The sequence below is a fragment of the Ranitomeya imitator genome, chromosome 5, assembly GCF_032444005.1.
Source record: "Ranitomeya imitator isolate aRanImi1 chromosome 5, aRanImi1.pri, whole genome shotgun sequence".
In the NCBI taxonomy this organism is placed as follows: domain Eukaryota; kingdom Metazoa; phylum Chordata; class Amphibia; order Anura; family Dendrobatidae; genus Ranitomeya; species Ranitomeya imitator.
This window is the reverse complement of record NC_091286.1, coordinates 407,073,567-407,086,372: the sequence shown is the minus strand read 5'-3', so window position 1 is coordinate 407,086,372 and position 12,806 is coordinate 407,073,567. Positions and strand designations below refer to the sequence as shown.

General features: G+C 44.0%; 1 protein-coding gene across 2 annotated transcripts in view; it reads left to right on the top strand.

Moving 5' to 3' along the window:
- The window catches only part of IQCG (IQ motif containing G), a 49,252-nt gene extending 36,782 nt beyond the window's left edge, over positions 1-12,470 (top strand). For both annotated transcript variants that reach the window (XM_069726997.1, XM_069726998.1), the window contains exons 9-10: positions 2,609-2,710; positions 12,221-12,470. In XM_069726997.1, coding sequence (XP_069583098.1) covers positions 2,609-2,710; positions 12,221-12,343 — 225 coding nt within the window. In that variant the 3' untranslated portion in view covers positions 12,344-12,470. The remainder of the gene's footprint in view (positions 1-2,608; positions 2,711-12,220) is intronic.
- The last annotated feature ends 336 nt before the right edge of the window (positions 12,471-12,806 follow it).

The window sequence follows — 12,806 nt, the reverse complement described above, 5'->3', positions numbered from 1 at the left end:
CTTCAGATCGGGGAGGTTGTGTGATCCCTGATTCCCATTTCATTGGAGCCAAGAGTCTATTAATATATTTGGGTATACAGCTCCCAGCAGACCCGTCCATTTTATATAGAATCAATTATAGAACATTAATATCATCAATAATCAGTCTCCTAAACTCTTGGAAACACTTCACATTATCCTTTTCAGGTCGATGCCACCTTATCTGATAGCGTTTCCTAAATTGATGTACGCTTTTCAGACTTTTCCCCTACTACTATCCCAAGCAGATCTCAAACTGTTAAACACAGCTTTTCGGAAATGTATCTGGGGTGATATAGGTAGGACACGCATAGGACTATTAAAATTACAGGCATCAAGGGCAGAGGGCGGAATTAATTTCACAGATATAGGTAGGTATGACCTGGCAGTTAATTTTAGGTTCGCCATAGACTGGATATGGAGAGTCTCTCCTTTCGCTAATGTAAGCCTAGAACAACAACTATGTTCATATATCTCACTGTCGGCTATATTGCATCTGGGCGATGAGGAACTTCCGGCTGAGGTCCGGGAACACCCAACATTCTGGCAAACAATATTGACTTGGAGACGGTGTAGAAAGCTTTGCAAACTACATACCAGGCAATCCCCATTCCAACCATTTATAGGTAATCCTGGCTTCTTAAAACGCACTCTACTGTCGTCTTATAAACTTCTCGCAGATCAGGGATGCACACAAGCAATAGATTTGACGGACCTTGGATTTTCCGTGCTCTTTCTTGGTCTAGCATCACAACGCTTCCCGCTGTTTAATAACCATCCTTTTCTCTTCCTTCAGGCACGTAGTTTGGTACAAAAATGCTTGCCAAGTGGAGGTGTGGGGGATGGGAGGAATAGTATGGATGGTTTTCTCAGGAATGCGAGATTACAGTCAGCATCCACAAGTAGCATTTACGCTTTACTGCGCAAAAAAGTGGTCATGGGAGGTGAGAGATACAAGATTAGCGAAATGGTCAAGGGACATTCTGGGCTTTGAGACGGGTGACTTCCTTGATGCCACTGCAGCACAGAGAAAGATCTTGGCGTATAGCAGCTATACAGATATGGCTCTATTGAGATTACACAGGGCCTATATAACCCTATATATCCAATCTAAAATGTCTCCAACTCTTTATTCATGATCAAAATGCAAAACACTGATATATACCATAATTTGTGGAGTTGTTCAAAAATACAGGAGTTATGGGGTATCACACATGCAGAGCTACAAAAAATGTGTGGGATTACCTTACCACTCACACCACAACGGGCTATCTTTAATATCCTGGAAGAAGCTCAGTGTAAATTACCTAAACATAATAAAGCAACTCTCACGATTTGACCCTCGGCCACTAGGAAAAGCATATTGCACCACTGGTTGAGCCCGGCTATACCACCACAATCCCTCATACACACTAAGATTATGTGCCTTTTCAAAATGGACTGGCTGGATGCGCTGACCGGTAAAGAAAGATTGTCGGGGAAAATTTTAAACACATGGTCTCTTTATTCCATCTCTTCCTTCAGGGATCAAAGAAAAACTACAAGCTCAATTTGAGAATACCCAATGGTACCCAATGCAGCGAATAGGTGGTCATACACCAATTCCATAGTATAACTCATGTAATAGGTGCACGCAGAGAAGGATAGGGTGGGATTACGGAGGGTTAGGGTACTTGGGAAACAAAGCTGTTAGCTTCAGTCATTGGTATTGCTATTTGATTTGCGAAGATGTACTGTTTATACGTACTCTTATAGTAAATTTAATAAACAGAATTATAAAAAAAAGGGTTATTTCATGGCTCACTTTATTTCAATATATTATTGGTTCCTTGCATGTAAAACAGGAGACAAAACCACAGATGGATTACAGACCATGAATGCTACACCCTTGTACTTTTATGCAGTTATTCTTCGGGCATGTCTGCACTGGATGTGTTTGAAGTGAGAATATCCACTCTAAATTGCAGAGATTACTGCAGTTTCAGCTTCCTGGATGCTGTGAATGCACCGCTGAGTTAGGGTACCGTCACACAGTGGCATTTTGATCGCTACGACGGCACGATCCGTGACGCTCCAGCATCGTAACAATATCGCTCCAGCGTCGTAGACTGCTGTCACACTTTGCAATGTACGACGCTGGAGCGATAATTTCATGACGTATGTGCGATGTAGAAGCCGTTGGTTACTATGCGCACATCGTATACAATATCGTGCACACCTTTGTTATACCATGCGATCATGCCGCCACAGCGGGACACTAGACGACGAAAGAAAGTTTCAAACGATCTGCTACGACGTACGATTCTCAGCGGGGTCCCTGATCGCAGGAGCGTGTCAGACACAGCGAGATCGTAACTATATCGCTGGAACGTCACGAATCGTGCCGTCGTAGCAATCAAAATGCCACTGTGTGACGGTACCCTTAGACAAAATACACAGCATAAATCAACAACATTCTCATTCACCATACTGTTCCTTTAATCTGCAACAGAACGCACCCTTAAGATTTGCTGTAATCTACATGCTGGATAATATTAGGTGTTTTCTTGAGCTTTTGTGGCCTATTCAACAATTTTTTTTTATTATTCAGTATGAAGAGTATGAAACTGTGATTATTGAAGATCGCTTAGAGAAAGAGAAAGCCCAGCAAAAGAAGAAGCAAGAAAAGATGGAACTCGCAAGTGCAATTAAGGTACCGTAATCTATTTGGAGTATGTTAACCCTTTCACTATATTGAACATAACGGTACATCCTACTTCCAAAGTAATTACTGCAAATGAATGTAACAGGTACAACTTTGTGATCAGGCAGGCAGAGAAGCCTTGCCCGACTCGATCACTGTGGGAGCTAGACTTAAAGGGCATCTGTCAAGTCAGATCAACCCTCCTAAGCCATCTGTTGGGCATGCATTTCATAGAAAGTTTAATAAAATGATACCTTGATATTTGCAATTCGATGTTTTAATTCAGCGTAAGCCACATTTTTCTTAATTTGTAAACAAGCTGTTGAGATGTGTGCCGGACACCAGTGTGAGACATTTAATGACTGACAGTTTGATCTGCATGTCTCACACTGGTAACTCCCCTTTCATTTAAAATATGCTCTGTAGGCAGATTCTCAGGGAGATCAACATCTGGCTCATAGCTCTTAACAGTCATTTACATATAATTAAAACAAGGATTTCTCTGGAATAAGACATTGGGTTGCAGTTATCAAGGCATCATTTTATTCAGCTTCCTATGAACTACATGCCTATATAGATGGCTTAGGAGGGTTGATCCAACAGCAACAGCCAGTGTCAGCGCTGTCCCTGGCCATTTAACCTAAATACCATATTCAATAGCGATTGCAGGATTTCAATGTTTTGGGTGGGAAAAAGTGTCCCCTCACTCTTACAATCAGCCCCACAACCTTGTGAATATGAGGTGCCATTGGTGGTCATGACAACAGGAGGCAAAGGAATGAACTCATTTTTCTCAGTGCCTAACAAGCCAACTGCCAGGACTAATAGTCTGCAATACAGAAGTATTGTAAGGTATAAGAACTGCAAAAAAAAAAAAATCACAGAAAAAATGTTTTGCTAATAAAGCCACTATGTAAAAATACCACCGTCTCTGGAACATCCCGACACTATAAAACCTCTAAAGTGAACACTGCAATGGAAATTTTTTTTTTTTTCCTTCACAACTCTGCACAAAAAGAAGGTTCAAAAAGTTGTGGGTAAAGAACAATGTTATCGCTGAAAACATCTTGACAAATATAAAAGCAATTCTTGAACTGCTGTTGATTTGCTCATTCTGCCTCTCAAAAATCACATTAAGGGTCTGTTCACATTTATCCTGTGCTTTACACTGAGCATTTACACCAGGGTTTCTGTCAATCTCTTAAAAGCAGGATTCAGACAAAAATCCTTGATGGAACATTCACTACATTAAGGTTGATGGAGTCGCTTTGCATTCTCTCTCACCTCTTTTCGGGTGGGTTCCTCTCCTTTAGGAATGAACAAAAATGCAGTCGACCACGTGTTAGTGAACTAGAAATAGGGATTTTTGTGTACTCACCATAAAATCTTTTTCTCCGAGCCACTCATTGGGGGACACAGGACCATGGGTGTATGTTGTTGCCACTAGGAGGCTGACACTAAGTTAATACAAAAAAATTAGCTCCTCCCCTGCAGTATACACCCTCCTGCTGGCTCCAAGAGAACCAGTTCAGTGCAAAAGCAGTAGGAGAACATTAACAATACATAAGAGTACAACATGTCAAACTAAAGAACAAGCATAAGCCATTAGGCTAACAGGGTGGGTGCTGTGTCCCCCAATGAGTGGCTCAGAGAAAAGGATTTTACGGTGAGTACAGAAAAATCCCTATTTCTCCTTCGCCTTATTGGGGATACAGGACCATGGGACTCCCCAAAGCAGTCCTTGGGTGGGAAAACAACCGAAAACATCAGGCTTCACGTAACAACTGCCTAGACGTGCGCCACCGCAGCCTGCAAAAGTTTTCTGCCCAGCCCCGCATCAGCCAAAGCTTGAGAATGAACATTATAGTGCTTCGAGAAAGTATGTAGGCTAGACCAAGTTGCGGCTTTACAGACCTGCTCCGCCGAATGGCCCAGGAAGCAACCACTGACCGAGTGGAGTGTGCTCTGATCCCCGCTGGGATAGACTTACCTCTGATGCGGTAGGACTCCTGAATGGTGGAACTAATCCACCTTGCTATCATGGCCTTTGAAGCAGCTAGACCCTTCCTGTGAACCTCAGGAAGCATGAACAAAGAATCCGACCTTCGGAAGGCTGCCGTCCTCGAGACGTACTTTCTCAGAACTCTGACTACATCCAGAGTATGGAGAGCCCTATCCACCCTGTGGACTGGAGTAGGACAAAGTGAAGGAAGAACAATGTCCTCGTTAAGGTGGAAAGATGAGACAACCTTGGGCAAAAAGGATGGGGATGGCCTAAAGACAACCTTGTCCTTGTGGAAAATAAGGAAAGGCGTCCGGCAGGACAGAGCAGCCAGCTCCAAAACCCGCTTGATTGATGCGATTGCAACGAGAAAGGCAACTTTCCAGGACAGAAAAGTGAGCAAAATATCCTGATGCGGTTCAAAAGGAGCTTCCTCCAAGACTTCCAGGACCAAGTTAAGGTCCCAAGGGTCTAAAAGCATGCGATAGGGGGGGAAGCACATGTGTGATCCACTGTATGAACGTCTTCACCTGAGGTTTTGTCACAATCCTACGTTGGAATAAGACCAATAAGGTGGATATCTGGCCCTTGAACGAACTGAGTGCCAGGCCTGAGTCCAGGCCGGTCTGTAAGAATTCTAGAATGACCGGAATAGAGAAGACGAGGGGAAGACGTCCACGATCCTTGCACCAAGCAAAAAATGTCTTCCAGGTACGGTGATAAATGCGTACCGACGCAGGCTTACGAGCACTGATCATTGTGGACACGACCAGTGGTGAAAAACCAGCCTGGATGCCAGGCGAGAGACTGGCAGGTCTACTACAGGGGACTCGGCCCAATCCCTGAGAAAGGGTACTTCGCCTCAAGCAGTTTTTGTCCTGTAAAGCGCTTATCCGATCGTTCCCTGTGCCGATTAACTATATCCCGAAACTCCGGGTGAATGGCGAATGTTCTATGAGGATGCTTAGCTTTTTTTTTTTTTTTTAAATCACACAGCGTGATCCGGTAAAGAGCTGGAGTCTTCATCAACCTCAGTCAGAGAATTGACCATCCTCAAAGTCTGGCGACTCCAGATCTAAGGAGATGTCCGATTCATACTCAGAATAGAGTTAGCTATCAACGACTGGAGAGGGAGAGCGAGAGACAGGGCTCACGGATGCCAGGGCATGTGATTGTATGAGAAACTTACTATGTATCCGTTTCCTGGATGCTTGTACGTTCCTAGATTATGTGCGGCCTCTGCTAGCCAACTATTCCCATGTAGGGGAGGGTCCCTCTGCGTCAGATATGTGAACACCACGATACCCCAGAAGGAGCACTGAAGGATTCAAGCGCTTTGGCCAGAGAAGTCGTAGATTGCGACAGAGATGAGACCCACTCAGGGGTCAGCGAGGGGGCTCCTGAACGCATTTGGGGTCACAGGCTTTGCAGAGCGGCAAACTCTGAGCTTTTGGAAATGCAGACTGGCAGGGGTTACATGAAGTGAAAAAGACTAAGAGCCTTATGAGGCTTTTTAGGTGCCTGAGGCTGGGACATGATGTACTCCTATGTGCCCCCTTAATCAGGGTTCCGACAGAGGAAAGGATACTGAAAAGGAGAGAGAGCGCTAATGCAGCTCTCCTTACCCAGGTCCTGTGTCCCAGCCACGAGAATCACACTCGTTGCTATTTGGGCAAGCAGGCTTCCTGAGCATCCGGAGGCCCTGTCAGCTTGCGACAGGGTGTAGGAAGATGGCCGATGAGATTTCATGGGCAACTCTCGTTCAGGCCGGTTTCACACATCAGTGGCTCCGGTACGTGAGGTGACAGTTTCCTCACGTACCGGAGCCACTGACACACATAGACACATTCAAATCAATGCATCTGTGCAGATGTCATTGATTTTTTGCGGACCGTGTCTTTGTGTGCCAAACACGGAGACCTGTCAGTGTTCGTGGGAGCGCACGGATTACACGGACCCATTATAATCAATGGGTCTGTGTAAAACACGTACCGCACACGGACGTTGTCCGTGTGCCGTGCAGGAGACAGCGCTACAGTAAGCGCTGTCCCCCCCACTGGTGCTGAAGCCGCGATTCATATCTTCTGTGCAGCAGCGTTTGCTGTAGAGAAGATATGAATATTCCTTTTTTTTTTTGTTTCTCGTGTTTAACATAAAGATCCCTGTCCCCACCCCCCTTCCACCCCGTGCGCCCGCCCGCTGTTCTTAAAATACTCACCCGGCTCCCTCGCTGGCTGGCGCCGCTTCCTGTCCTGGCCGCACCTTCTACTGTATGAGCGGTCACATGGGGCCGATTACAGTCCTGAATATGTGCCTCCACCTCCCATAGGGGTGGAGCCGCATATTCATTACTGTAAATGAGCGGCCCCACGTGACCGCTCATACAGTAGAAGGTGCGGCCAGGACAGGAAGCAGCGCCAGCCAGCGAGGGAGCCAGATGAGTATTTTAAGAACAGCAGGCGGGCGCACAGGGGGTGGGCACATGGATCTTTATGTTAAACACGAGAAACAAAAAAAAAAAAAAAGGATTATTCATATCTTCTCTACAGCAAACGCTGCTGCAGGGAAGATATGAATGGCAGCTTCAGCACGATGCAGGGGACAGCGCTAAACTTTAGCGCTGTCTCCTGCACGGTGCGTGTGGTACCCAGTGGGCACACGGGCGGCACATGTGTGCCACACTGATGTGCCACAGAAACGCACGGGCACACGGATAATTCCGGTGCCGGAATTATCTGGACGTGTGGGACTGCCCTCAGAATGAGGAGCGCTGAAAAAGTGGGTGGGGCCACTGGAACGCATCATAGCGGGGGCAGAGCTTTGGCCTGTGCAAGGCCAAATCCGGGGACTAAATTTTTACCCAGGCCCGAAAAACGCCCCCCCCCAGGAAGTCTGCTGCCTGTGCCCGGACTGCTCAGAGCCCCCCTCCTGGAGATGTCCTTCGGACGATGCTGCAGGTACCTTCGCTGTAGTGCAGGTACCTCCGTTGTGCAGCTGCTGTCGCTGGTGATTTTGGGACGGTGCAGGGATGTGTATATTTGACACCTCAAAAAATGCAACATATTGCGCTCGCCGCACACCGCAAAACTACGCATGCCTATGCATCCGCATACAAACGTATGCCAACGCACGTCCCTGCTTACACAATGTTAAATATATGTACGCAAGATGTATGCAGATCTATACGCAGACATACACTGCGCACAGATATGCTAATGTGAACCCGGCCTTATATAGACAGATGTGTGCCTTTCCAAATCAAGTCCTATCAGTTTAATTAAACACAGCTGGACTCCAATGAAGGGGTAGAACCATCTCAAGGAGGATCACAAGGAAATGGACAGCATGTGACTTAACTATGAGTATCTGAGCAAAGGGTCTGACCATGTAATATTTCAGTTTTTATTTTGTATTAAATTTGCAAAAGTTTCTACATTTCAGTTTGTTTTTTTTCAGTCAAGATGGGGGGGCAGAGTGCACATTATGTGAAAGAAAAGAACTTTTTTTGAATTTACCAAATGGCTGCAATGAAACAAAGTGAAATTTTAAAAGGTGTCTGAATACTTTCCTACCCACTGTATGTAGATTATATTGAGTTTTATAGAACATTTTTAACCCATAACATGAAAGTAAGGTTAATGATATACATTTTTATTACAAAACCTTCAGTTTTACTCAAATTAGTTGATGCAGAAAAGACAAATTTAGCTATTGGGTTCAGATCAGGAGAGATACTTGGCCACTGAATCACTTTCACCCTGTTCATCTTCTGAAATGCAACAGTGGCTACGTTCACATTAGCGTCTTTGGGCGCAGCATCGTCGACGCAACCCAAAACGCATGTCAAACGGCATACACAACGCAGCGTTTTTTGACGCATGCGTTGTCCTAAAATGTTATTATTCTTGACACAATTGAAGATAAACGCCCAAAAAAGTGTCTAGACACTATAAAGAGAAAGACCACCAATGGGATAGAAGAGGGTGGGTGTAATGGAATTTGTGTATATAAACCCTTGCAGAGATGAATTCCTCCCATTTTGCTTGTGTTTCCAGCATCAAGATGGAACGTCCCATGGAGAGTATCTACATGAATATGGAGTTGGATTTTGCCTTGGCTAATGCTTATGCTCTTGTCACTGTCTAGACACTTCATCACTTGTTTTTTACACAAAAGGTGCATGCGTCGAACAACGCGGGTCAACGCAGGCACCTGCGCCCTATGCGTTTTACATAGACACTAATGTGTTTTTTTTGGCGCATTTACGATGCAAGTGCGTTGCATGCGTTGTCTACTGTAAATTTGGCACAGGAAAAATGCAACATGTAGCGTCGGCTGCGCCCTGTCTGGTGCACCCAAATGACGCATGCGTCGTACAACGCTTGACAACGCATACCGGCGCATGTCCATGCGCCCTCCATGTTAAAGATAGGGGCACATGACGCATGCGTCGGTATCCTTCGACGGCGCTGCGCCCAAAAACACGAATGTGAACGTAGCCTTAGATATGTGATTGTCGTGATGAAAAAAGTGCACAACTACTAAGAGCACAGGTTGATGGTATCAGAGGCAGAACAATTGCCGTTGCAGTGGATGCAACCTGGCCTGAGCGGGAGGGGGGCTGCCGACGCCTATTTCAGCTGGATTGTGCGTACTCTGGGTACAGTTCAGCTGAAATGTATTGCAGTGCAGAGACCCTCCTGCTCCCTGCAACACTATACATTCCACTTGCCAGTCTGAGCTGTGCTTTGCAGTGACGTCATGCTCCGCCTGTATCAGGCAAGCCAAAGTCAGCTGCCTGCCTCTGCGCCAACTATGGAAGAGGATGCCGCACTTCTTGAGAAGATAACAATCATTGTTCATTTCTTTTTTTAAATGGAAAAGATTGGCAGTGGCATTACTACTGGAAGGGGCCAAGATGGGGGACATTATTACTGGAAGAGGCCCAAGAAAGAGGACATTATACCAGGAAGGGGCCCAGGATAGGGGACTTCATTACTGGAAGGGACCAGGATGGAGGACATTATACCAGGAAGGGGCCATTATACCAACGAGGGGCCTAGCATAGGGGACATTGTTACTCAAGGTGACTAAGATGGGGGACATTACTTAAGGTTCCCAGTATAGGGGACATTATTACTAAATGAGGGACAAATACCTATGCCTTTATAGGATCTAGAATACTACAAGGGCCCATATATCTGACCAACAGGTCGGTAATGGCCTAGGTCCAGGATGCACCTGGGCCCATCGGACTCTAGTTCTGCCACTGGATGGTAGCATCTTGTCTTTCAATTTAGAGCAGTACGAGCTCATGATAGCTTCAATGAAATCTAGCTCCCCAATACCCGAAGTACTCATGCGGCCCAACATAAGGACACTGTAGGCACCATGCATTTTTCTTTGTACTGCTCACCTTTGCGACATCATACAGTTTTGAAGCCATTAGTTCCAAGAACATTTACCTTGGTCTCATTATTCCAGATTAGAGAGTTCCACTCTTCATTTTTTTTCACCACATAAAAAAAAAATATGTATCCGACACTGGCATATAATGACATGAGTATTATGAGCCAGACACACACACACTGAAAATAAAAATATTTGATTAGAATTGACAAAAAAAAATCTAGCTTAGGGAAGCTGCAGCGCTGAAAGGACACCTGCAGATGTGTCAGAGTCATGGCTGAAAGTGTTGGCACCTTTGAAATTGTTCCAGAAAATGAAGTATTTCTCCCAGAAAATTATTGCAATTACACGTTTTTTTTATACATGTTTATTTCCTTTATGTGTATTGGAACAACACACAAAAAAGCAGAAAAAAGGCAAATTGGACATCATTTTACACAAAACCCCCAAAATGGTCCAGACCAAATTTTTGGTAAACAACTTTGTTTCAGGCATCTGATGCTTGTTCGATTTGTGACAAGTAACAGATGTGGGCAATCTCAAAATCAAGCCTTAAACCAGAAAAAAGGGGAGAAGTTGATTTGATCTTTGCACTCTGTGTGCCACACTTAGCACAAGACCAAGATAGAGCGTTTTGGTAAAACACATCATTCTAATGTTTACCCAAAACGGAATGAGGTCTACAAAGAAAACAACACAGTACAGTCAAATATCGGGGAGGTTCAAAGATGTTTTGAGGTTGTTTTGCTGACTATGGCCCTGGGTGCCTTGACTATGTGCAAGGCATCATGAAATCTGAAGATTTCCAAAGGATTTTTGGTCACAACGTAGTTCCTAGTGTCGGAAAGCTGGGTTTGCGTTCTACATCATCGATCTTGTATGATCCCATGTCATCTATTCGGCATCCTATAGTTTATAGTGTAGACGTGTGTGTGTGTGTGTGTGTGTGTGTGTGTGTGTGTGTGTGTGTGTGTGCGCGCGCGCGCACGCGCGTGTGTGTATGTATGTATATATATATATATATATATATATATATATATATATATATACACACATACACACACACACATTATATATATATATATATATATATATATATATATATATATATATATACTTGCGTCTTCTACCATTTCCAATATTTTCTTCATAGTCACTACTAGGACAACTACTTCTCATTCAAGTTTGGCCTTGTTAATATAAAAAGAAGTAAAACTATACTCGCCTCTGGTGCTGTTCCAGCGGTGTCGGCACTCACGTTCCCGAAGCTCAAGGTAGGTTATGCCAGATGAGCCCTTTGTCCACTTAGCACCAGCATCACTGTCCCCACCTTCAGACATATTGAACATCAACAGAAAACCAGGCTGACTTCCTCTTGATGTTCGATTTGTCCAAAAGTGGGGACAGTGATGTCAGTGCGGATTGGACGCAGAGGTCACATGATGCAACCACCTCACGTGATCCTTAGGATTGAAAGTGCCGACAACACTGGAACAGCGCCAGGAAGGGAGGTGAGCATAGGTGTTATTTTAACGGGGAAAAACATGAGGAATAAGAAAGGGTTGTCCAAGTAGTGGACAACCCCTTTAATACATTGCAATGTTTTGTGAATGTAATTGTTCATACATGTATAACTTTTATTACAGTATTTAAGACCGTAAGGATGTGAATGGCTTGTGATTTGGGCTTTATGCACAAAAATATATCCACAAAATGGCTGTAGGAAAAAAAGAACAGAAATATCCACAAACTTATCTGATCACTTTGTTCTAGAAAAATGAAAGCTGAAATCTGGTTGCTTGCAAGAACAGTTATTATTCATGAGCTTAATACGTCTATACCAGTGAATGTCAGGACACAAAATGCGGTCATGGGATCAACCAAGGCAATGCAGCCTCAGGCTCGCAGTCTCACATTATGTCCTGAGAGTCAAGCATGGTAGAAACAACGCTCTGTGTTACTTCTTGTAGGTCTACATAACACCATTGGGCGATTTAGGATTCCTTGCAGACAAAGATAGTTGTGACAGAATGTGCCGACTATGCAGAATATGGGCTAATGGGCACAAACATTTAACATGTTAACATTTTGCACAATTGTCTTTTCAGATACAAGCCTGGTGGAGAGGCATAATGGTGCGGAAAGGCCTGGGACCTTACGTGAAAACAAAAAGCAAGAAAGAGAAAGGCAAAAAGGGCAAAGCAAAAAAAGGAGGTAAAAAGAAGAAATGAGTTATTCAGAAGCCTTGAGGGAGGAATGAATCGATAAATCTAATAAAAGAATTACGCTATTAAGTCATGGGATTCTGGTTTACCTATTTTTCAAAGCACTAGCAGAAAATCTGGCGTATTGCAGTTTTTACAGCTCAGCAGATGAAAGCTGTACATCTCTTGGTTACTATGGACAATAAATACCGTTCTGATGAGACCATATGTACAGGTCCTTCTCAAAAAATTGGCATATAGTGTTAAATTTCATTATTTACTATAATGTAATGATTACAATTAAACTTTCATATATTATATATTCATTATCCACCAACTGAAATTTGTCAGGTCTTTTATTGTTTTAATACTGATGATTTTGGCATACAACTCCTGATAACCCAAAAAACCTGTCTCAATAAATTAGCATATCAAGAAAAGGTTCTCTAAACGACCTATTACCCTAATCTTCTGAATCAACTAATTAACT